General features: G+C 55.6%; 9 protein-coding genes across 9 annotated transcripts; 7 read left to right on the forward strand and 2 right to left on the reverse strand.

Annotated features, from left to right (window-relative positions):
* Positions 1-1,191: 1,191 nt before the first annotated feature.
* Positions 1,192-3,119, forward strand: PG998_004414 (uncharacterized protein; the record flags this gene model as incomplete). Its single annotated transcript, XM_066871232.1, has 6 exons — positions 1,192-1,331; positions 1,405-1,544; positions 1,594-1,686; positions 1,784-2,026; positions 2,094-2,190; positions 2,258-3,119. 6 exons carry the CDS (start codon positions 1,192-1,194, stop codon positions 3,117-3,119), a joined length of 1,575 nt encoding a protein of 524 aa, XP_066734982.1.
* A 925-nt stretch (positions 3,120-4,044) lies between these two features.
* On the forward strand, positions 4,045-4,773 carry PG998_004415 (uncharacterized protein; the record flags this gene model as incomplete). The annotated part of the gene is made up of 1 exon (XM_066871233.1): positions 4,045-4,773. One exon carries the CDS (start codon positions 4,045-4,047, stop codon positions 4,771-4,773), a length of 729 nt encoding a protein of 242 aa, XP_066734983.1.
* A 2,750-nt stretch (positions 4,774-7,523) lies between these two features.
* PG998_004416 (uncharacterized protein) lies at positions 7,524-8,689 on the forward strand (the record flags this gene model as incomplete). The annotated part of the gene is made up of 2 exons (XM_066871234.1): positions 7,524-8,129; positions 8,207-8,689. 2 exons carry the CDS (start codon positions 7,524-7,526, stop codon positions 8,687-8,689), a joined length of 1,089 nt encoding a protein of 362 aa, XP_066734984.1.
* A 203-nt stretch (positions 8,690-8,892) lies between these two features.
* On the forward strand, positions 8,893-10,167 carry PG998_004417 (uncharacterized protein; the record flags this gene model as incomplete). The annotated part of the gene is made up of 2 exons (XM_066871235.1): positions 8,893-9,306; positions 9,379-10,167. The coding sequence occupies 2 exons, from the start codon at positions 8,893-8,895 to the stop codon at positions 10,165-10,167; spliced, it is 1,203 nt and encodes a 400-aa protein (XP_066734985.1).
* A 26-nt stretch (positions 10,168-10,193) lies between these two features.
* On the forward strand, positions 10,194-11,108 carry PG998_004418 (uncharacterized protein; the record flags this gene model as incomplete). The annotated part of the gene is made up of 1 exon (XM_066871236.1): positions 10,194-11,108. The coding sequence occupies one exon, from the start codon at positions 10,194-10,196 to the stop codon at positions 11,106-11,108; it is 915 nt and encodes a 304-aa protein (XP_066734986.1).
* Positions 11,109-11,782: 674 nt separating this feature from the next.
* On the forward strand, positions 11,783-12,864 carry PG998_004419 (NAD(P)-binding protein; the record flags this gene model as incomplete). The annotated part of the gene is made up of 2 exons (XM_066871237.1): positions 11,783-12,238; positions 12,361-12,864. 2 exons carry the CDS (start codon positions 11,783-11,785, stop codon positions 12,862-12,864), a joined length of 960 nt encoding a protein of 319 aa, XP_066734987.1.
* Positions 12,865-13,411: 547 nt separating this feature from the next.
* Positions 13,412-15,143, reverse strand: PG998_004420 (FAD-dependent monooxygenase; the record flags this gene model as incomplete). Its single annotated transcript, XM_066871238.1, has 4 exons — positions 13,412-13,843; positions 13,919-14,294; positions 14,407-14,685; positions 14,812-15,143. 4 exons carry the CDS (start codon positions 15,141-15,143, stop codon positions 13,412-13,414), a joined length of 1,419 nt encoding a protein of 472 aa, XP_066734988.1.
* Positions 15,144-15,900: 757 nt separating this feature from the next.
* On the reverse strand, positions 15,901-17,323 carry PG998_004421 (S-adenosyl-L-methionine-dependent methyltransferase; the record flags this gene model as incomplete). The annotated part of the gene is made up of 3 exons (XM_066871239.1): positions 15,901-16,425; positions 16,495-17,007; positions 17,060-17,323. The coding sequence occupies 3 exons, from the start codon at positions 17,321-17,323 to the stop codon at positions 15,901-15,903; spliced, it is 1,302 nt and encodes a 433-aa protein (XP_066734989.1).
* A 475-nt stretch (positions 17,324-17,798) lies between these two features.
* Positions 17,799-24,462, forward strand: PG998_004422 (uncharacterized protein; the record flags this gene model as incomplete). Its single annotated transcript, XM_066871240.1, has 7 exons — positions 17,799-18,085; positions 18,135-18,426; positions 18,492-19,769; positions 19,841-22,270; positions 22,314-23,567; positions 23,606-24,173; positions 24,236-24,462. The coding sequence occupies 7 exons, from the start codon at positions 17,799-17,801 to the stop codon at positions 24,460-24,462; spliced, it is 6,336 nt and encodes a 2,111-aa protein (XP_066734990.1).
* Between the last annotated feature and the right edge of the window lie 27 nt (positions 24,463-24,489).

Genomic DNA, 24,489 nt, shown 5'->3' on the forward strand with positions numbered 1-24,489 from the left:
CTGCCTTTTTTCTGGAATTGAAACGCGCAGCAACTTGGGAGACCAATTTTCCTCACTCTTCTCTTGCTCCCAGCCACAAGCCACAAGCCACAAGCCACGAGCTAAGTCATCAGCCTCCCAGCCACACACATTTGTTGTTCGCTACGAGATTGAAGGACCCGAACACTCAATGGATGTTCGCCCACACGGGATGTATGCGGCTCGATGCCCTCCACCAGTGAGTGAGCCTATGACCTGTTTCGCCTAGGATGCCGGCCGATCCCCACTCCTTCCATCTCACGTCGCGGGCCTATTTTCAGCTTTGCTGTGCTGTGAGTATCCTTTCCCAAAGAACGCCCGGGATGCTGCTTCCTCCTTCTTCCGCGTTACCCGTATCAGTCCGCATTCCTCCCACCAGCCTGGATTGCAAAGCTGCCTTGCCACTTGCTGCCTCGACTGCAACCCTGGCGATGCAAAAGTCCTGCTTCCAGGCCAGCGCAGTGACCCGACGACCCCGCATCAGGCATCTTGGTTACATCGAGTCAGAGCCGGCAATTCTCTCAAGTGGAGATCGTCTAAATCGACCACACCGCAAGCCCTACATTATACCGTCTTGCTCCTGTTCTTCCACCTGAATAACCCCAGGCCGTCGCTCAGCAGACGCTGTTCAATTAATTGTTTGCACGTGATATGGGAGACTACGGGCTTCACCGTTGGCTCCTGTATTGCTCACATGATGTCACCCATGATGGAGTTCAGATGTGCAACATGCGCGACTTGGAAGATGACCAAAAAGGCGTTCTTCGGTAAAAGCCTCGCCCGCCCTTCCGTCGGCAGCATCTCGCTAAGGTCGCAGCACTAGATGCGGAGTTGGTCAGATCCGGCTGGGAAATGAGGTAGGTGATGCCTGCTGCCTGCATGAGCTTAGCTGCATGCATGCTGTGGTTTGCTAGACATGCCGCCCATGTGCACGCTTGCGGGTGAATCTACGTCCCTTCCCACGCCGGCAGCCCCGGATGAGGGGGGCGATCGGATCTGCGCGCATAGATTCTGGCTCTCTTTTCTTTTCCCGTAATCACTATATATATGCAAGGTCTTCCCCCTCATCCCATGGGAAGCCTGCCGTGATGTCCTGGTTGCGACGTTGTGACCATATCCTCAAAGCCCTGGTCAGTTTTGGGTATCTTGCCAGTCTTAGCCCCCCAAAACGCCATGTTATCACATCTTGCAACCCTTGCAGGGCTCCTTTGCCTATCTGTAGCACAGAGCACCCAGGCGCCGGTGGTAGACCTGGAATACTCACAGTACCAAGGCTACTACGATCCCGACTTTGACCTGAACATCTATAAGGGGTATATACCACTCACCTTCTCGAACTGAGTACCAAAAGCAACGTGACTTGGGCAGAGGCTGATCAACGGGTAGAATACGCTATGCAGCGGCACCCCTTGGAAAGCTGAGATGGCAACTTCCCCAGACGCCTACTACGAATCGGACCCAGGTGATCCAGGCTACAGAGAACCCCCGCAGTGCCCTCAATCGCGTCCTCGATCCAGCGGAAAAGGGTAAGCAAATGAAACACAAATTTTCTTGTACTTCTTGTGCTTACTAAAGGTTCTAGGGGGCCACTCAGCACCGAAGACTGTCTCTTCCTGAGTCTATACGCCCCAGAGAAGGCAACGAAGCTGCCAGTGCTGGTGTGGATACGTAAGTCTGAGCCCGTTCTTATATAACGGCAATGGCCCTCATGTACGCAGCTGACCGGGGCTGTTTGGGGGTGAAGACGGTGGTGGATATGGAGAAGGCAGCATTGGGGAATACGATTTCCGGCAACAGTTGCCGGCGAACAACAACTCGTACATCATCGTTGGTATACAGTACCGCCTGGGCGCGTTCGGGTTCCTGTCCTCGGGCGACGTGGCTCACAATGGCGTGCCCAACGCAGCCATCCACGATATGCGGTTTGCCCTGCAATGGGTGCAAAAGTACATCCACCTGTTCGGGGGTGATCCCTCCCAGGTCACCATCGCTGGGGAATCAGCTGGAGGTAAGCTACATCTTGAAGCCCCGGCACTCCTGGGTAGATATGGTAGCTAACGATCCGTTTTATATAGGTGGGGCCGTGATGCTGCTTGCAATGGCAGAGGGTGGCAGCGACGAGCCACTCTTCAACGGAGTGATTTCTGCAAGCCCTTACTTACCCACCCAATGGTCAGTTATTATCGTACAGTAAAGAAGTCAAATTGTTTACCGGCTCATTTATTGACGATCGTAACAGGGATTACTCGGATACGCAACCATCCGAGTCATACTATCGATTCGCACAAGAGGTTGGATGTCTCACCGACGAGATTGCCGCGAACGGGTCCGTTTTTGACTGTCTCGTATCCCAAGACTCGGCCACGCTCCAGACCGCCAGCGATGCTGTCAGTGCCTCTGGGCGCTACGGGCAATGGGCCTTCATCCCGGTCACCGACGGCACCCTGATCAAGGAGCGGCCTTCGGTGCAGTTGTTATCCGGCGAGGTCAATGGGATAAGGGTCCTAACCTCGAACAACCTGAACGAAGGGGCTGTTTTCACGCCCCAGAACGTGAAGAGTGAGGATGCGTTCAAAAACTTCCTACTGATCAACTACCCCCTCCTGAGCCCCGAGAACATGACCAGTATCCTGGATCTTTATGGCCTGCCCCACGACGCGACGGACGTCTTCGTCGACTCCAACGGCCTGTCGCCGCCCTTCTCCACGACCAACTCCGAGTACGGCGTCGGCTGGCAGCAGGTCGCCAACAACTTCTACGCCGAGGCCACCTTCGTGTGCCCCTCGTACTGGCTCGCCGACGCGTACACGAAAAGGTCTGGCTCTATCGGTAAGAAAGCCAAGGCGTGGCACTACCAGTACTCGGCCAGCCCAGCCTCGCACGGCAACGATGTCCCGCCCGTCTTCAACATGCAGATACCGGCCGTGGCCAACATGCCAAAGGACTTCCTCGACGGGCTCCAGCACACTTGGGGCAACTTTATCGTACACGGGGTCCCCAGCCTTTCCCCCGTGGAATCCTTCGTACCCCCGGGATCATGCCTCCCCCCGCCCTCAACGGCAGCGCCGCCGCCACGCTCGCTACTAATGCTACTGCCATGAATGGCGGGGCTTGGCCGCAGTGGTCCGGCAAGGAGGGGCGGGACTACATGTTGAACTTCAACCTGACGGGCGGCATCCCCGTGCCGATGCAGAACCAACTTGATGGCGTCAATGTCACAACGTATGCTTATGTGGATGGTAACGGGACGGGGACGCCGTTGGAGGCACTCTTTGAGGTTGTGGAGGGGTCGGCTTGGGAGGGGAATCGAGGCAGGAGATGCCAGTTACTGGCGGATTTGGGGCCTTACATGATGGCATAATAGAAACGGTTGTGACGGTGCCAGTAATTAGAATAATGTGTGCTTAGCAAAACTGTGAGAACGCAAATCCTATTCACAATTAGGTTCTCCTTGCAGAGAATCGATGTACCACAACCACGAATATACGTTTTCTTCAATAGTTTGGGTTGAAAAGTCAAGCGAGCCCCCCTATCCATACTATAATGACACTTTCCCGTAGAAAGAAATATATAAACTGCAGGGTGTGATAAGTGGGATTGTTTATAGCATTACATCGACTGTAGCTGGGTTCTTTTACATAAAGATTTGAACAAAACTACCTGGACACACTGCCTTGGTCAATTGAGTGGCCTGCACTTGAACTGGGTCGACATATCGGAGAAAACTTTGAAACCGTTGCTTTCTGGTCCAGATGGAGATATCCAGAGAGGCGACAAACTAAATTACAGCTGTAATATCTCCGACAGAAAACATAGAAGCCACAAGGTATTGTTTTATATATAAATTCTCGTCGAACTACTTTTTTTCGTTTTTTTCTTTTGATTCGATATAATATATCGAGCTGTCAACCCTCATCGAATTACTTACCTATGGATTCTCAGACAAGGAAACATTTATTTATGACATCAAGCACGGATATACTACCGTTCAACAGGAGGCCCAGCAAATACACTACCCAAATCAACATGGCGTCGTACCAGAAATGCAAACCCACATGGGAACATATCGAAGACGTTGCCCAGGCACCTACCTCTCCCACCTTATCACGTGAGGACAAGCCGATGCCGCCCTCGCCACCAGTTACCATTTCCCCTTCCGACGAGGAATCCCAAGAGGACGAAGTGCCACAACAGTTCTTCGTCCCTGCGCACCTGCACAGAGCCACCTCGCAACGCAGCCCCAGCCAGTGGCTGGCCCTGGCCGACGGCAACGAACACACCCTGTCGTCCGAGACGCGGCAGCTCATCGAGACCTTCGCGTCGATGCAGACGAACATGGACGCGCTTTCGCGGCTCCTACCACGCCCCGGGCGCCCACAGTCCGGACCCTCGTCGTCGGCGGATGTCGTCGTCCCCTCCCTGACCGCGGCGTCGGCGTCGGCGTCGGGGCTCCAGCAGGCGGCGGCGGAGACGGAGCGCAGCCTGCGCGTGCTCTGCGGCCGGCTCGGCGGCCACGTCGAGGAGGAGATCAAGCAGCGCGTGCTGCAGCGGGTGCAGCGGCGGCGCGCGGCGGACGGGGAGCGCGAGCGGCGCGAGCTGGCCAGGCGTCAGCTGAAGGCGCGGGAGGCCGTCGGCGACGGCAAGACGGAGGGGACGGAGAGGTGCAAGAGCTCCATGTCGGCGCAGGAGCAGCGGGAGCTGACTCTGGAGCGGTCCGCGGCGTTGGCCAAGGGGGAATGGCGAAAGAGCTGGTGACCAACTCATTGGCTGGTTAGATACATTTCTGCGGAACTTCATCCCCCAAGAGAGGGCCTCCCTCGGAGGCAGGCTATGTATATTAATCTGCTTTTGTGTCTATCATGCTATTAGATCTATTGATTTCCCTACCGCACGTCACTCACCGAAGTCTGAATACCATCTGAGTTGACGGTTCTGGGAAGTAATTATGTAATGCCAAGTTCTTTCCTCTCCAACGATTGGTTCGACCCCCTGATCTTAACCGCAGCCATTTGCACATAGCCGAAACCTGCCCTACTGCTCCGCAAGAATGTAACTCACTGGCCCTTTTAAACGAAAACTCCCGCATGCCAATGCCTCGATTCCTTCTCCCTTTCCTCCAATACCATGGGTTCCTGGATGCCGACTGGCACACCCCGACATCTCATCTGCTGCAAGTGCAGAGCAGCATCAAGTGAAAAAACCCTCTACGAACAGACGCATTGGAATGGGTGGGTTGATACACGACTGGTCAGTACTTTCCAATCTCCTTTGATGCGCCTGCAACGCGCACACCAAGCAAACACGCACCGTGTTTCTTGACCCTGCACACGAACCGGGATGATGATCCAACACTCAGGCCTGTTTTGGCTGATCACACTCGATGCTGATAATCGTTCACTACTCTAATTCAATCTGACCGGAATTCCCATCTCATTCCCCTCAATCGAGCCCCATTGTTAAGCCGGCCTCGCATCGCTAACCACGTCGGCGTCTTTCCTAGGTGATGAAACCGGGGTCGTATCGTCGCGTCCGCGTCGAGCAGCGACCGCCAAGACCACGGCCCGTCCCGCTCACTCAGGTAATTACACGAGCTGCGCATACATGCCGAGCCGCCAGGCTTGGTCAAGCACATGCCCGGTCCCGCGCACTCAGGTACACGAGCTGCACATATATGCCGAGCCATCAGGCTTGGTCAGGCACGTGCCCCCCACTGCTCGAGGCCCAGTTCGCTATAGCCGTCTAGCCGTCTAACGGATCGCCAGAGCAGTCTGCTGTGCGGTGCGCCTTGGCTTTGACGCAATATCAATTGCAACAGCAGCAGGCGTATACCTAAGATACTCAGCTAAAGGATCAGCATAGCAAGTTGGCCACTTACGATTCCAGCACCGGCAATGGGTATACCGGGCACTTTGGTCGAAGGTACATTATGAAGCTTATGGTGGAGAATAAAGTCTAATGAATAATTTTAAATAAAAACAATCAAACAACGTAGCTGCGTTTCGTTTAGATCATCTAAGTGGTATATAAATTGTAGTGCAGTGAAAGAGGAGGTATTCTAGATGGTCCAGAGGTTGAGCTGCACTTTTTATATCTTGACTTTGACCTTTATTATATATGCTGGATATATCAGCTCCGATTGTCACATGCTACAACAGCACCTCTGCTGTGATTAAGTTATACGTAAAAAGTTGGACACCCAATACTTTGTAGACGTTCCAACAGATAGGAGCCTTCGGATCGATCGATGTATTCAGTAGAACAGTGTCGTTAATCCGGATTAATCCGGGATTGTCCAGCTTAGCACAGTTAGTCCCAATCGATACCGAATCTGTCCGAGTAGCCCTCAAACGTCCTGTTTAGAGCCTGTCCTTTCTTGACAAGGTTCTGCTGGTTTCGTTCCTGTAAGCCTCTTTCAGTTCAGATTGGCATATATCGACTTGTTGGTACGCCTGTGCGGGGGAGCCAACTTCAGCAACTAAGGTACGTAAGCCCTGTAGCGGGACGTTATACATGGCAACTGTAGTCCCGACTTTTGTGCAGTGAACGTACACGGTATGTATAAAAGATATGATGCTAAGATGTAAAATGAGGCTATTGATGACCCGTCCTATCGCAATATACTACTGTGATATGTTTCCATGTAACGCATACCTGTGACGCTAACTCGTGTTGATTACTCCGTGGATGTAGATAACGGCCTAGTGTAACGGCTTGGTGTAACGGCCTCGCGTAACGGCCTGGTATAACGGCCTCGCGTAAACCTGCAGGCTTCCTTCCCATGTGCAAGGATCTCGTGGGCTGTCGGAGATCTGCAGCATTCAGGCTGTATCACTGACACATGTTGAAACGGGCTGCGTGGGGTTCACAGTGACGTAGTAATCGGGATAATACTCCAGTGCTCATGTAGCTAGCCACCTATCCCGAGCGCTTCGGTATACGGTGAGCAGGTGTCAGCATTACGTGTCATTGGCTAACGCAGGCATAAGAGTTCGATTATTGTACCCCGTTCCGTGTGCGTGGTCGAAAAGTGCAATGCATAGAGATGGCCTAGGTTATCGCCGGCGTGGGGGTGGCAGGGGGAGGGGGCAGGGGGGTAACACCAGCCAGTCTAGCCAGTCAAACCGGGGAATTGCGGCATGAGGCAAGAAGGCAAGGGATGATAAGGCCGTAAGATTATAGAGCTTATGTCCAAGCATAAGCTTCGATGAAGACCTATCAATTGCCGGGCCCTAGATCTCTTTCCTCCAATCAGTACACACGGCCACGAACACACCCACACTGTAGAGAGGTGGATGATAAGCTTCGGTGGATACGCACGCATCCTGCCTTTACCGTGCGATGACATGTAAACCTCTTAACGCATTAGGAAAGGGTGAGATGGAGGCGCTGAGAATGTCCTATGCATTCATATATAGCCTCGGAAGTCTAATGGCCGACCTTGGGGGAGCACAGACAGAGATCTATAGACTCCAGCTGAGTTGGGACTGATAAGTCGCCCGATCATCATGAACTCCACCGCCAGCACTGACGACGGCAAACCGCGGGGCCCAGGCATCTTCCCGAGCCGTCAAGATCTAAAAGTGACTTGCGACTTTTGCGCCCTGTCCAAGGTCAAGTGCGATCGTGGGCGACCTCGGTGCCAGAAGTGCATACGCAGCGACCTCGACTGCCATTACAGCAAGAAGCGACGGATAAGTAAAGCGCGCCAACTCTGTGCCGACCTCGGGTCTGACGGCGACTCCAAGAGAAGCGTCTCCTCGGTGCATCTGGAGACGACGCCGGAGCGCGAACCGCAAGGCCACGTGGTCGACTGGTCGAAGGAAGCGCCGTTGATGGCACACGGCGCCGAGGACAGCACGCCCGCCTCGTCGGATCTCGCCATGTTCTTGGGCCTGCTCGACGACCCAAGCCAGATGGAGATGGCCATGCCGATGGATGTGTCACAGATGCAGCAGCCGATGGCACCCGACGAAAAGAACATGCACATCCTGGACGAAGGACAATGTGCAGAGCGCGACGAGCTGGCGTACCCCAACATGGCTTGGGCCGAACCGGGGGAAGCGGCATGTCGTCCGGAGGAATGGGCCAAGAAACGCATGTGTGCCTTGGCGGTGCCAATGAGGGGCGGCATTGCATAAGGCGGTTGTGCGCGGCCATCGAGAGCTTGTTTCCGCGCTGCCCCCGACAGGGCGGTGGTGAGGCGCAGACGCTCATGCAGGAGCAGTCGCACGGCGTCGATACGACGTTGGAGATGGGGCGGGATGCGATCGACGTGGCGCTCGAGGTGCTGTCGTGCTCGTGCTCCAGCAACGGCCACATCTTCTCGCTGCTGGTGCTCATGGTGAAGCAGCTGATGGAGCTGTACTGGAACCTCTCGAGGCAGCAGTGCCTGTTCGCGCGCCCGGGCACGGGCAGCAAGTCGCGAAGGTCGCCAGCGTCGGCGCCCGCGTCAGCGTCAGCCAGTCCCGATCCGCTGCATATCGTCATCGGCTCTTACGTCCTGGATGGGGAAGCACAAAAGAAGATTCTCCTGCAGGTGCTGCAATTGGAGATGGCCCGAATGAACCCGTTTTTTAGGGCGATCCAATCTCGGGCCGGGCCTGAAGAAGCGTTGGATCTGGTCAAGTCCTTCTGGAGCTACAAGGAAGAGCTGGTGTGTTCGCTTGCGTGAGGGGTTCTGTAGGTACTTGCCTTAGTACCTGTACGTACCTACGCACTTGTTTTAGTACCTTTTAGCACCTATGGTTTCAGCGGTCTCAGCACTTGGCACCAACTTAGACCCCAGACCCCAGACTTCTGCCCAGACTCTCCCACTAGACTCCAGATTTTAGACTCTGTACCATCAACTCTTTCTCAGAACTTGTTACTTGAACTATGAATCACGGCCCTGACTCCGAGCGCCTTGAGATACAGCCACCTCTACGCAGCTGTATCTTTTGCCGCCAGCGCAAGAAGAAATGTGACCGCCAGGAACCATGCTCCAACTGCCAGAAACTCGGTCGTGCCGCCGACTGTGCTTATCCTCCTGGTCGCGGTCGGAGCGCCAAACGCCCTCGACAACCCGTAGACCCCAAGATCCTGAGCCGCCTGGGTCAGTTGGAATCCATCATCAGCCGCCTCGGTTCCCAACATGCTTCTTCGCCCTCGTCCGACGCTTCTTCTGCCCTGCCCACCGACGGCCCGGACCGACCCGACCCCACCATCGACCAGCAGCTGGGAAGGCTAGTCATCGACGACACGAGGAGCTACTATGTCGGCAATATCTCTTGGGCAAGTCTAGGCAACGAGGTATGAAAATCTTTTCCTAACCGCACTGCCATCGCACGGGTGTAGGGAAAGAGACTGAGTGAACCATGACAGGTCGAAGAATTGCGCAGCTTATTGGCGGATTCCACATCGGAAGATGACTTCTTGCTCGAGTACAATGCACATTCGTCGACACTGGACTCAGATTCAGCAATACTCGGCTTCGAGCCTGTCTCCGCCACCCTCCAGAGATATCATCCTCTACCCTCCGAAGCCATAGTCTTGCTGCAAGTCTTCAAAGAGAATGTCGCCCCCGTGGTTAGAATTCTGCACACACCGACCATGGATTCCATGTTTCATGATGCTATGACATCACCAGCTTCATTGGACAAGAATGTCGAGGCTCTCATGCTCGCTATTGATTACTCGGCTGTAATCAGTATGCAGCCTCAGCAATGCATGGAACTCCTCAGTATGCCTCGGGATGCCCTGCTGGACAAGTATCGTTCTGCTGTCAGGCAGGCTCTGACACGCGCCGACTTGCTCAGGACCGAAAGCATCATCGCCCTACAGGCTGCGGTGCTCTACATGGAAGCGCTCCGCAACGAAGACGATAGCCGTACAGTCTGGTCGCTGACGTCGCTCGTCGTCCACATCGCAAAATCCATGGGCTTGCACCGCGATGGCACTGCATTTGGGCTGAGGCCTTTTGAGACGGAGCTACGACGAAGGCTATGGTATCACATCTGCCTTCTAGACATCCGATCATCCGAGTATCACGGCTACGAACCCATCGTGAACGGATGCGCCTTCGACACCAAGCTGCCATTGCATATCAACGACAGCGACCTAACTCCTGAAATGGAGAGCCCCCACCTGAAAGGGAGGAAGCATGCGAAATGACCTTGTGTCTCGTCAGGTCCGAATACATGCGCCTAGCATGGAAGGTAAACTACGCGCCGTCTTGTTCGGCTGACCACCTTGGCGCCGCCAATGCAGGACTCGGCAGAGAGGCTGGTCATTTGCTCGTGGGGAAGTTCGAAAGCCGCATGCAAGAGCGCTACATTCGTCACTGTGATACAAGCGAGCCGTTCCAGTCTCTAACTTCGGCCATTGCTCGCTTAATGATAGCGCGCTCAAGGATCAGTGTCTACAAAAGCCCATACCGGAACAATGCTTCGAATAGCATGGAAGAAGAGGCCAGCACGCACGACGATCTGTTTCAGAAGGTAATCGAGGTGCTCGAGATATCTTCGTTCATATTGACCAATAAAGATCTTGCCATATGGAAGTGGCATACGGTGTGTACATTCTCGCCCCATTTTGGCCCCCAATGGGCACATTCCATGCCAACTCGTGCTAAGCCGCCCATCAACGTACAGATAACCCACGTGCAATGGAACGCAGTCGCTTTCGCGCTTTCGGAGATTTGCTCCCGCCCGCCAAGCCCGGACTGCGATCGGGCATGGTGCTATGTCTGCACTTTGTTCGATGAGTGGAAGGTCAAAAAAGATTCTCGGACAGGATCGCTATGGCGGCCCATCAAGCGACTCCTGGCGAAAGCCCGGTATATACGCGAGCTTCAAAAAGTATCCGGGTCGCGTGACGAGCACGATGGTTTGCCCATCTCAACAGCGCCGGAACTTCCAAATTCTTCTGAAGGAGTCTCGGACGATTCGGGATTGGCCGGCAGCGACTGGGGAAGCTCCTCGTCCGTAAATGACATGATCAACGCCTTTGGGACGAACCCAACATACAACACAGCAGATATGTGGTGCCCGAACATCGTGGCGCCTCCTTTTCCCGTTCCAGATTCAACGTGGTTGAATAATTACCAATTCTGAATTTCAGCAACAGTCGAATGGATTTCTAGAGCACAGTACCAATATTATGTTTGATTCTATCTCAGACTCGAGTATCTAAACGGGGAGGTTGAAGGCCATCAATGGAGCCGGTAAAGCAATAGATGTCTTCTCGGCCGCAGGGCCCGGGTCCATGATAGACGAGTACCTTTAGATATCAAATAGAACAACAACAACAACAACAACAACAATCCTCTCCAGCGGATTTGGTGAAAGAGTTATCCCACGATAAGGCCCAAGCTGACCCTGAACCCCTGCGTGGGGGTGTCGATCTGCGAAGGGCAACGCAATAGGGCAAGTGCTGACTTGACACCGTTAGTGCCCGATTCCGAAACCAGCCTAGGTAAGCCTGTCAGCCAGTGGCTAACCGGCACGCGAGATCTCGCGGATTCTTCTTATGCGCCTCCGACGCGCCTCCGACCCCGCCTCCGACCCCCCGCCTCCGACTCTCGATCGCTCATGGTGGCTTCGATGGGTTCCGCAGTACCCCGAGTTAGCCGAAGCCTCCTATAAGTAACTGATCGTTGCTTGCGTGGATTTATGCACAGGAGCTGCAGTCATCATCTTTCGCACGCTAACTTCAACGCCCTTGTTTCCCCGTACCCTGCCACCCCACGCATCCTTCCCGCAAGCCATTCGATAGGATATCACCGACGATGGCGCCAGGCTGGGACATGTCCGACCCGGACGTTTTCACGAAGCCGTTCCAAGTCACCCCCACATGCCACCGCGATATCTACCCGTTCCTCTCCCCTGAGAACCCGCAGAACGCGCAGCAGGGCAAGATCGTCGTCGTCATTGGCGGCGGCGACGGCATCGGCGCGGCTGCCGCCAAGGTCTGGGCGCGAGCGGGGGCCGAGGGCGTGGTCCTGGTCGCCCGGCGGGTCGAGACGCTCGAGAAGGTCGCAAGCGAGATCCAGGCCGAAAACGGCGAGGTGCAGGTCGTCGTGGCGCCCGCTGACGTCACCGATGGGCGCGCCGTCCAGGGGGTCTTCGACAAGGTACACAGCGCCTTCGGCCGCGCTGCTGACGTGATGCTCAACGTTGCCGGCTATTCCGCTGAGAACGAGATGATCGGGGACACGGACGTGGAGGATTGGTGGAAAAGCTGGGTAAGCAGTTCCCCATGGTGGAAACATGACGACGTTACACTGTTCTCCCTCTCCCTCTCCCTCTCTCTCTCGCCCGTAATGTAATCAGGCTCTCATTCACTGATACACCTGACCCCAAACAGACCATCAACCTCAAGGGCTCGTACGCCGCGATCCATCACTTCATCCAATCCCAGAAGGACCCCAAGGCCCCTACCGGCACCGTGATCCTCGTGTCGGGCAACCGCGCGGGGCTGACGGAGCCCGGGCACTCGGCGTACAACATCTCGAAGCTGGCGCAGCAGCGGCTGGTCGAGCACGTGCACGCCGAGTACCCGACGCTGCGGGCCTTCACGACGACGCCGGGCATCGTGCTGACCAAGATGATCACGCCCGCGTTCGCCAAGTACGCCGTCGACCACCCGGACCTGCTCGGGGCCCTGACCCTGTACCTGGCGCAGCCGCGCGCCGACTACCTGCGCGGCGACTACGTCAGCGTCAACTGGGACATGGAGGAGCTCGAGACGCGCTACCGCGACGACATCGTCGCTAAGAAGCTGCTCAAGACCTCGTGGCTGCCCGTCATGCCCGTCGGAGGCGGGAGCGGGCTGGGCAACTGTCTGGCTGTGGACCAAACTAGTGCCTGAGTAGCAGGTTCTTCATATATAGAGCCCTGGAGATGGAGGAATAGACATACATAACCGTCGAAGGTTGGGAAGCTCAATTTTACTCATATTTTCTCAGATATCGCTGCCTGATTGCAGAGAAAGCCTTCCTGTGTCATTGTATTATGTAGTGACTTCCCCCATACTTTTCCTACAATCTCATCTCACGTCATTAGACTTTAACAGGGCTCAAAAAACTCGGGTGTGGTTTTGATTGAGCTCTTTGTTAGTGTTCCATCCTGTTGCTTTATAGATCAGCCCCCGGTTTGCCTTCTAGATTTCTAAGGGCATTGGGTAGAATGGCCACCTGATCGTGTGCGCATATTTTGAGACTTCTATTTATTCTTTACTTTCTTAAACTGTTTTACCCATTCCACTTCTATTCGCTGCCGTCACCCACAGTATAAACTCGGGATTCTTCAATAGCAGATCACAGTAAAGTAGCAATTATTATATCTTCTCCAATAAGAAAACTACTCTATCTGCACTGCCTCCAATCCACTGATGGCATGCATCTAATACGCTTTCATCAGATCCCCACGAGTTCCTCTTTGCTAGAATACTTTTCCGTAGACAACCGCTGTTGGAATGACGCGAGCGTCTCATCAAACAGCTTACCCCTCTCGGTGAGCGGGATGCCGTTTAGGCAAGGGGCGCCCAGAAATCCCATCATACCCCTGAACAGCCAGTCCGCATCACTCAGCGTCGGCAGCTGCTGATAGGCCGCCGCCGTTTGTTCCCCGTGTGGGAACATCTGGGTCCGGCAGATCGTGCCCGCCAGGCTCTGGATTTTGGTCGTTCGTGCCCTTCGCTGTTCCGAGTAGCTGCACAGTGCCGCTCTAAGCGCGTCAGCCGGTGGAATCTTGAGAGCCCCGTCGCCACTGACGCTACCCAGTTCGTTGAGGAGAAGAGCGACGGATTCCATGGCTTGGTTGCCTCCCTGGGCAGCGTTGGGGACCATCTACATTGGATGGAACATTCCACGTCAGCAATTAGAACAATGTGCCAATATATTACAAAGATGCGTCATCGTTACCTTGTGCGCAGCGTCGCCGACAATGACGGCGCGGCCCGAGCTCCACCGCTCGGCTATGCCCTCCTCCAGGGCCGTCTTCATGCACGCGGTGCGGCGCGCGTAGATGTCGCCGAAGAGCACCGCGGGCGCGACGCGAAGGTGGGCGACGGAGCGGCAGACGGCCTCGGCGTCCTGCTCCGGGGCCCGGTAGCGCGGGCTCCGGGACAGGGGCAGGGTCTCGCCGAGGTCCTCGAAGACGAACCAGAACACCACGCCGCCCTTGCCCGTGAAGCTGAGCACCGCCGCCCCCTCGCGGTACACGGAGAAGCAGTCCCCCTCGGCGATGCCGTCCATGGGGGCGAGATGCCGTAGACGCACGCGAAACGTGTACTCATGTCTGTTGTTGGGGGGAAGACGATACCCATAACGTGGCGGTTAGTCAGTGGACGGACTGGCTCCCTCTCGTAGCTGTCGACACAGTGGGGAAAAAAACCAGCACCAGGGCTTACTTACAATCGTCTGCTTTTGGCGAGTGGCCGTCAACCGGTTGCGAATCTATGAACCTCCGGACCGAGCTGCGCACGCCGTCGGCGCCCACTACAAGATCGGCAGTCACGACGAGGCCGTCGGTGGTGGTAATCGTGACCTGTTTCTCGTCTTCCCGTAAAGAGGAAATGCGACAGGACAGCTTGATCAAGTCCTTGCTACCGTCATCGCTGCCTCGTAGCTGGCTCGACATGATTTCCAGAAGAATCTGGCGGTCGAGACAGGTACTAGCGTACCCAAACCTTGGGTGAGTGTCAGCATCACTGGAAAGGAGACCTGGCTAGAGAGGTAATGGAGATAATCATTGCAGAGTAACGATGAGAAGGAAAACGCAACGGCGGTATAACAGAGTCACTACAAATACTGACTTGGAACGGTAGTAGCTGAAGGCGTCCGTCTGGCAGAGCAGCTTGCCATCCGCGTCCCAGTGTGCCCATCTCCTCACGGGGGCCGTGCGTCGCTCAATCTCGTCGTAGACGCCGAGCTGGTCGAGAATGCGCAGCCCGTTGGCCTGGAGGCCGATGCTCGCGCCGTCGGCCGGGGCCAGGCTGTCGCGGGCCTCGAACAAGGCGTAACGGAGGCCGTACCTCTCGCAGGCAAGTGCCAGGGTCACGCCTGCGATGCCGCCGCCGACGATGGCGACCTGGAAGTGCTGCGGCACCTGTCCCTGCGTCGGTGGCTGGGATTCGATCGAGCCCATGGTTGCACGTGTTTTCGCAAGGCAATATGTAATTTTAAGTGAGTTATGTGACAAGCATAAAAAGTACTCTTCTCCTGTCAAAACAGAAGAGGAAGAAGGAAAGAAGAGAAATTTGGGTTGCACAGGATAATGGATTGGCGGCTATGGTCGATGTTCTTTCCAGTCAGAAATTGTCCTGTCAGGGTCGGGACTTGTCGCTTCATGAGTGATGTTACGAACATGGGGAAGAAACGTAACGTCTCCAATGCAGGGTATCTCTTCGTTTGGGAAGGGGCAACACATTTACTGGACGTTCCGGTAATACACGTCATGCACCATGCATTGGAAGAGAGTAATCCCGCTTTCTTCCATACTTGGTCGGAAGCGGTCGGATTTCGGCGGACATTCTCGGAGCTGGTCGAAGTGCTGTAACGTGAGATTCAGGAACTGTCCCACCAACAATTGTACAGATCACAATAAGCGCAATATTGGAAATGATCGATAAAATACCCATACTGGATTATACGGCCTAGTGTAATACTAAGGGGAAGAGGAAAGGGGCACATGGATTTTACGTCCAATACTGCGTTTCTGAGTCTCAGGCGATTAACAGATAGACAGCGATGGGAAAATCTATCTACTTGATAGAGAGACTTAAAATCGAGAGCTCATATTGTATGCAGATTCTAGCATTCTGAAATGACAAGCAATCACTAATCACTACCCTAGTCCGAGCCCGGGCGACAGGCGACACGCCATTTCCATTGTTCGTGCCTGCTTACTGAACCAGCTTGACCTCGATCAACGCCAAAACACTGCCAAACGGCTGAGAGACAGTGATAATCCTGAGCCTGGGGTCCACCTTCTCGAGAATAGCCTCCCAGTCTTCCACGGCGCGCTCCTGGCTGTTGAAGACCTGCGTCATGGTCAGGTCGCGCACCCGGATGATGCGCTCGCTGGAACGAGGCACGGATCCCGGCGCGGGCAGCACGCTGTCCATGATGACGATGCTCGAGTTCGCCTGCATGGCGGGGACGATGGCGCCCAGGATCTTGACGCAGTTCTCGAAGTTCCAGTCGTGCAGGATCATCCGGAGCAGGTAGGTGTCGGCCCCCGCAACCGGATTTGGCTCGAAGAAGCTGTGGCCCTGGTACTGGATCCGGTTGGCGATGCTGGCATTGCCGACACCCTCTAGGATTTTGGGCCCGCCCTCGACAACTTCGGGCAGGTCCTGAACAATGAAACGGAGCTTAGGATAGGCTTGGGCGAGGGCGATGCACGAATGTCCCGTGGAGCCACCGACCTGGTCATAGAAAGCGTCAGAGGGTCAGAACGGGATGCTGGGTGAGCGTAGCAGTAGGAAGAGACTTACATCAACAACAACGCCATTCGGCCGACGTCCCCATTCGAGCCCGTTGACAAGATGCTTCATGTGAGTGCCTTGGTTCGTGGCAACAGCCCTCATATAGCCAGCGAATTGCTTATGGAGACCAGGGTTCTGGCCCAGGCGGTCGAAGAAGGAGAGGTCGTGGTCGAAGGCCACGTTGTACGCCGTGTGCGTCTTCTCCGTGTCGTAGGGCCACCGCTCGTGGGCTTCGGTCATGCCTGCCGCGACGGGCGCTGAGATATCCGTGGCGTACATAGCCCAGTTGTGGTAGTCTTCGTTGGTCGCAAACAGAGCCGAGGTAGCCGAATGGGAGACTTGCTGCGGCACCTGTTCTTCGAAGAGCCCGGTCGTCATGGCCATGCGGACCACGCTCTTCAGTCGCGTCTCTGTACAGCCAGCCTGCTGAGCTAGCTCGGTGTACAGGATCTCACCCTTCACAGGTACCAGCCTGAATATGTTGAAATGGCAAAGCCATTGAAGGCATGCAATGTAGTGATACTAGGTCCATCGAGTAAGCTTGATTGAATCCCGTCTGGAGATATGAACATACGCCTGTTTGTATGTTGATCATATAATCACTGGGACCCGTTGCGAGCTGTAGGAGCTTCAAGCACTGGTCCATGATGCGTTCTCTGGCCTGTTGGGCCTCCAAAGGCGCATCCTGTGGGATAACAGAAGCAGGGCAGTCCCGGTCAAATGAAGGCTGAACACCCCCGGTTGACTGGATATACTCAGTAAGCATTTCAACATCGCTGGCAAGCTTCCGGGTCAAATCCTCCATGGGAGACAGTGTGTCCAAGGCGTGGGGTGACATGCTGACAGAAACGTTACAGGCTAATTGTGCAGTTAAAGGTTGCTGGCTATTCAAGCAAGGGGGATAGAAAGAGCAGTGCTGACTTTTACTCTCAGCTTTGCTCGCCCGTTCAGGCGTGGGCTTTAATATGGTAGAGATAAAGATCCCAGCTACCGTTATCATTATTCATCGGCCTCTTGCGGGCTTGAAATCCCGGGGTCGTCGGACTATCGCGGAAATGTAAGTTGATAAGCGGATGTGCGTTCGGTCCGGTTCGGTGTATTCGGGTTTCCAATCTAACTCTTGGCTGAGCTGCCACCCTAGGCCCCGTTTGGCCTCGGTTGCTGACACAGAATGGCGAAACACTTGCGTTTTTGTATATGCTCAGAGATATAACATGCATTGGTACCGTTCCGTGTTAATGAAGTCAACCATCTCAACGTCGACTGTCACAAGCAAAATCAGCAACTCAACTTCTGATCTTGCAGCTGCAATCATGCAGGACCCATCGAATATCTACGTGTTTGGTGACCAGACACTCGACGTCCTGAAGAACCTACAGGGCCTTCTTCTGTCTGAGTCTGCCTTGGTGACTGAGTTCTTGGATGGGTCATTTCGTATCTTACGACGAGAGATATCACAACTACCGTCGTCCAAGAAGCAGGAGTTTACTCTACCGGAGACTTTGGGCCTTCTGCTAGAAGCTGCTCAGGATAGGAAGCGGCGACACCCGGCACTCGACAGCGCATTCGTCATTATTTATGAGATTGCTTACTATGTCCAGTGAGTCCTATCTTCCCAGATAGCTGCTCCTATACTAATAGGAGGCTAGCCTACTCGTCTCCACAAATCGCCAACACCCTCCACCTGCACCGGTTTTCTTGGGATTCTGCACAGGCTCGTTTGCTGCTGCTTCCATAGCTTGCGCAAATACCTTGCTCGATATTCCAAGGCTTGGCATCCAAGCTGTTGCGGTTGCGTTCAGAGTTGGCTACCAGGTGCATCAGAGAGCAGGGGCCTCAGGGTACGTCGAAGGCGAGTCGTGGTCTGCAGTGGTCTCTAATATTCAACATATTAAGGAAGCAGGCTTAGAAGAGGCCGTGGATAGGTTTTGTAACGAAGAGGTAAGTAGCGTCGACTGTTATGAATGAACCTCGGACTTCATAGCTTACTTGCGTACTCCTTTTAGGCTCTCGCTCCGTTGTCAAAGCCATATATCAGCGCCATCGCTCCGAACTCTGCAACAATTACAGGACCACCTAGGGTGCTGGAAAGACTGCTTTTGTTCCCTGGCCTCTCTCAGTTGAAACCAACGCTCGTTCCTATCAAAGGACCTTACCACTGCTCACAGGCGTACTCGGAGTCCGACATCGAGCAAATCCTCGACTCAGTCCTCAGCGGACTCAAATTCCTTGACCATGTGGCTGTCTTGCCATGCTTATCCTGTGCTCCATCACAGACTGTCGCTGACAAGCCGACTCTGGAATGTCTTCTGCGGACATTTGCGAGCGAGGCCCTGACCAAGCAGATGCGCATAGACAACACCATCGAGGATTTGTCGAAGCTCCCAGCAGCAAAACTGATCCCAATCAACACCCAGATGCTGCCCACCTTAGTGTCTGGAATGCGCCACAGAGGGAAGGTTGTCGGGACTGAAGAAACAGTTCCCTTGCCTATTCAACCCAATCCCGACTCAGATGCACGAAAGATTGCCATCGTAGGCTACAGCGGACGTTTCCCGGAAGCCGACGGCGTTGCTGAGCTCTGGGATCTGCTCCAGAAGGGCCTCGATGTTGTGAAGCCAGTGCCCGCGGACCGGTTCGACGGGGAAGCCCATCACGACCCCACGGGGAAGCGCAAGAACACCAGCCGAGTCAACCATGGCTGCTGGATCCGCGAGCCCGGCCTATTCGACGCTCGGTTCTTCCAGGTCTCGCCCCGCGAGGCCAGCCAGATGGACCCAGCGCAGAGGCTTGCGCTTCTGACGGCCTATGAGGCGATGGAGATGGCCGGCTTTGTCGCGGACCGAACAACGTCGACGCGGCGGGATCGCGTTGGCGTCTATTTCGGCACGACGAGCGACGACTGGCGAGAAATCAACAACGGGCAGAACATCGATACGTACTTCATCCCGGGGGGCATCCGTGCCTTCATCCCAGGCCGGATCAACTACTTCTTCAAGCTCAGCGGACCCAGCATCTCGGTCGATACGGCATGCTCGTCGAGCCTGGCGGCCATCAACATCGCTGTGACCTCTCTCTTGAACGGAGATTGTGATAGTGCGATCGCTGGTGGTACCAATATACTGACCAACCCGGACAACTTTGCTGGTCTTGACCGAGGGCACTTCCTCTCCAGGACCGGAAACTGCAAGACCTTTGACAACGAAGCCGATGGATACTGTCGCGCCGATGGCGTCGGGACCGTCGTGCTCAAGCGACTGTCGGACGCCGTTGCCGATAAAGATGTTAGTGTTCCCTTCCCGAGCCTCTCAGGTCAGCACACATTGCTATGTTTACTAACCTCGTCTCTTCATAGCCCATCTTTGGAGTCATCATGGGTGCAGCCACCAATCATTCCGCCGAGGCTGTGTCCATTACCAGGCCTCTAGCCGATGCACAGGAATACATCCTAAAGCGACTGCTAAATAAGACGCACGTAAAGCCTCACGAAGTGTCGTACATAGAGATGCATGGTACTGGCACACAGGCTGGCGATGCAGTGGAGATGCAATCGATACTGAATACGTTTGCCTGGGATCACAGTAGGGGAGCCTCCGCAGACAAATCACTACACCTGGGATCCGTGAAGTCCAATCTGGGACACGGCGAGTCGGCGTCTGGCGTCACGGCTCTGATCAAGGTCTTGCTGATGATGCAGAAGAGCAAGATTCCCCCTCATTGCGGAATCAAGGGCATAATCAACCAGCGTTTCCCCAAGGACCTGAGCCAACGTGGGGTGCACATTGCACTGACCGAGACAGACTGGAAGCGCCCAAGGGGTGGAAGCCGCAAACGAAGAGCCTTTGTCAACAACTTCTCCGCCGCAGGAGGGAACACAGCCTTGCTGTTGGAAGATGCCCCGGACCTTGCAGCCGTGGACAGCACCGACAGAAGATCACACCATGTTGTCGTCGTCTCCGCGCGGTCCGCGAAGTCTCTGATGGCGAACCTGGCAGCTCTTTCCCGCTACACCGAAGACTCGGAGTCAACACAGCACCTGTCCCAGATCTCGTATACCACCACTGCGCGCCGGTTGCATCACCAACTCCGGCTTGCATTTGTAGCGAAGGATCTCCAGGATTTGAGACGTCAGCTATCAGAAGCTACCGCCAACAAGACCATGGACAGGCCGAAGCAGACCTCCGCCAAGACATCCAGAGTGGGCTTCCTCTTTACGGGCCAGGGCGCCCAAGAAACGGGCATGGCACGAGCACTGTTCCAGGACTTCAGCAGCTTCCGAAGCGACATTCTGAGTTTTGAGGCCGTCGTGATATCTCAGGGCTTTCCATCGATACTGCCTTTGATCAATGGCAGCATCTCCGTCGACGAGCTAAGCCCAACCGTCGTGCAGCTGGGAACATGCGTTATCCAGATGGCGTTGGCACTTCTTTGGATCAACTGGGGAGTGAAACCGCAGTACATCACGGGGCACAGCCTGGGAGAATACGCCGCCTTGCACATTGCTGGCGTCCTCAGTGTCAGTGATGCTATTTGGCTATGTGGCCGCCGTGCTATGCTCATGGAAGAGAAGTGCAATGCCGGGACTCACTGTATGCTGGCCGTCAAAGCATCGACCGAGGAGTTGAGCCCGGTGATTGCGGGCACGAAGATGGAAATCGCGTGCATCAACGGGCCTCAAGATACAGTTCTGAGCGGACCCAATCCAGATGTCGACGCCATCTCAACCAAGCTCGAAGACCTGAAATATAAATCCACGAGGCTCGCCTTGCCGTTTGCCTTCCATTCGTCGCAAGTCGTGCCTCTACTCGACGAGTTCGAACAGGTAGCCTCTCGCGTTACTTTCCATACGCCCAGGGTCCCGTTCGTGTCAACACTGCTGGGTAGGGCCGTTCATTCGGTTAATGACTTCGAGTCTGGGAAATACCTGGTGAGGCAATGCCGCGAGTCTGTCGACTTCCTCGGCGCTGTCCAGTCTGGTCAGGCGTCCGGCCTCATCAAGCCCGAAGACCTGTGCATCGAGATCGGAGCACACCCGCTGCTCTCAAGAATGATGACGGCGATCGTCGGAGACGCCCACGGCAAAATACACTGCTACCCATCTCTGCGCCGAGGCGAAGATGCCTTCAAGACCATCTCGGGGTCTCTCAGTGCCCTTTACTCCGCCGGCGTGGCCCTGGACTGGAACGAGTACCATCGCGACTTCCCTTTCTGCCAAAAGGTTGTAGATCTCCCCACCTACAGCTGGGACTTGGAGAGGTGTTGGATCCAGTACGAGAACAACTGGTGTTTGACCAAAGGGGATGCCACCTTGTCGACAGCCCCAACTTCAGCGCCCCCGGTTGCGACACCGAGGCTGAGCTCTTCAGTACAGAGAATACTGGAGCAGGTGGTAGACGACCACCATGCACGCATCGTCGTCCAGTCCGACCTGCACGATCCGGAGCTTGCGCAGGCTGCCCAAGAACACGTCGTGAGTGGCCTGGCGCTCTGCTCCTCTTCGCTCTATGCAGATATCGCACACACCCTGGCGACACACCTGGCAAAGGCTCGATACCCAGAGGAGGAGAAATTCATTGATCCAGACGTATGCAACATGGCCGCCACGAGGTCTTTGGTAGTCCGGGGCGATGAGGAACCACAGCTCATCGAAGCCGTCATGGCCATTGACTGGGCGTCTGGGCGTGGGAGCATGAGCATCGCCAGTGTCGACGATGCGGGGCAGCGGATCGCTTCACACGCCACCTGCGACATTGTCTTCCAAGATCGTCGAGATTGGATAGAGGGGGTGGGCGCGCAACTCGTATCTGATTCAAAGAAGCATTCAGCAGCTACGCCGAGGTGTCGATTTGTCTCTGGCTGACAGGTTTGGCCGCGGCATGGCGTACAAGCTGTTCTCGACGCTGATGAGGTACGGCCCGTCGTATCAGGGCATGCAGGAGGTGGCGTTCGACAGCTCCGGGCTCGAGGCCACGGCCCAAGTCCGCCTGCAGCCCACGAAGGGGACCTACGGGCTCAACCCCTGCTGGATTGACAGCTTCGGCCACCTGGCCGGTTTCGTCATGAATGCCAACAACAGTCTCGACCTTGCCGAGCACGTCTACGTCAACCATGGATGGGCTCATATGCGCTGCTCGGAGCCTTTCATGCCCGACGCCTCCTATCAGACGTACGTCAGGATGCAGAGATTGGAAGAGGACAAGGACACTGCCTACGCCGGAGACGTGTATGTGCTGCGCGATGGGAAGATCGTCACTGTCTACGAAAGAGTCCAGTTCAACAAGCTGCCACGCCGAGTCTTGAGCATGATGCAGCCTTCCAACCCCAACAAGTCAACGAGCCACTCTTCGCGTCCTGCAGCGATAAAGAAGTCTCAAGTTCCCAAGGTAGCCGAACAGGTGGTGGCAGCAACAACGGCGGCCGCCACGCAAAAGGGGTATTCTCAAGAGACTCCCATTTTTACGCAGGTCCTCCAAATCATCTCTGATGAAATGGGGACAAACTTCGAGAAGCTTCCCGACGATGCTTGCTTCATTGATTATGGGCTGGACTCTCTCATGGGTTTGACCGTCCTCGGCGCCTTCCGCGAGTCCCTCGCCTTAGACGTCCCCGCCTCTCTGTTTGAAGACTGTCCCTCGAAGAAAGAACTGCGCGATTTCCTGGCCCCAACCGCACCTGCGACAAGCTCGAGGAGCAGTGTTGGCGATTCGGACGAGGACGCGTCCGATGACAGCCAGAGCGGCAGCAACGGAACCACTAGCTCTTCAGTCGTCACCCCGGCCCGGACGCCCCCGCTGAACAAAACCGAAGACACCGCGAGAGTGCTGCTACAGATAGTAGCAGAAGAGATCGGCGTGAGCTTCAAAGACTTGCGAAGCGCCGAGGACATCGCCGATCTCGGCCTGGACTCTCTCATGTCGCTCGACATTCTGGGGCGAGTCCGAGAAGACATGGGTCTCGACTTGCCCCAAGACTTCTTGCAGCAGAACTCGAATGTCGCAAGCATCAAAGATGCCCTCCGTGCTATTTTGGGCGGGGAAGACGCGGACACAGACACAGACGCAGACGAAACCCATGCAGATGAGGTGACAGCACCAGACACTTCAGCGACGACCACTAGTAGCACTTACCCCCGGCCACCTCGGTCATCCTGCAAGCTGGTGGCGGAGGCAACAATAGCACCAAACAGTCAACGAAGACCCTCTTCATGCTGCCTGACGGCTCCGGGTCGTGTACCTCGTACACGGCTCTCCCAACCCTCTTCCCGGATCTCCGAGTCATCGGCCTGAACTGCCCGTTCTTGAAGAACCCGGAGGCGCTGACATGCAGCGTCCGGGACCTCGTGGGCCTGTACGTTGCCGAAATTCGGCGACGGCAGCCCGAGGGCCCTTATACGCTGGCCGGCTGGTCCGCAGGCGGGATCCTCGCGTACGAGGCGGCGCAGCGCCTTGTGGAGGAGGGGGCCGTGGTGGAGCGGCTGATCCTCGTCGACTCGCCGAACCCCATCGGCATCGAGAAGCTGCCGCCGCGGTTCTACGAGCTGCTGAGCGCCGCGGGCGTCTTCGGCGGCTACGACGGGGGCGACGGGAAGAAGAAGAACAACCACAACAACAAGAAGAAGATGGAGGCGCCGGCTTGGCTGGTCCGGCATTTCCTGGCGACGGTCGAGGTTCTGGACCAGTGGAGGCCGCGTCCGTTCCGCGGCCAGGCCCCTACGACAAGCATCATATGGGCCAAACGCGGCGTCGTGCAGGACGTGGCGGAGAGCAGCCAAAGGGGCCGCAGCCCGGCGACACGCGAGAGATGCGCTGGCTGCTGGAGGACCGCCCGGACGATGTCCTGGGCTGTTATGGCTGGGACCAGTTGCTGGGGGACAATATTGTTTCCGTGGCGCGCATGGACGAGGCGAACCATTTCAGCATGGTGAGAGCACCGCACGCCACTGTCTTGGCAAATCTGATGCGACAGGCGCTGAGATGAATCTTGTACTGAACAAGAATGAGGACG

The sequence above is a fragment of the Apiospora kogelbergensis genome, assembly GCF_038363985.1.
Source record: "Apiospora kogelbergensis strain CBS 113332 chromosome Unknown utg000002l_segment0_segment0, whole genome shotgun sequence".
Lineage (NCBI taxonomy): Eukaryota > Fungi > Ascomycota > Sordariomycetes > Amphisphaeriales > Apiosporaceae > Apiospora > Apiospora kogelbergensis.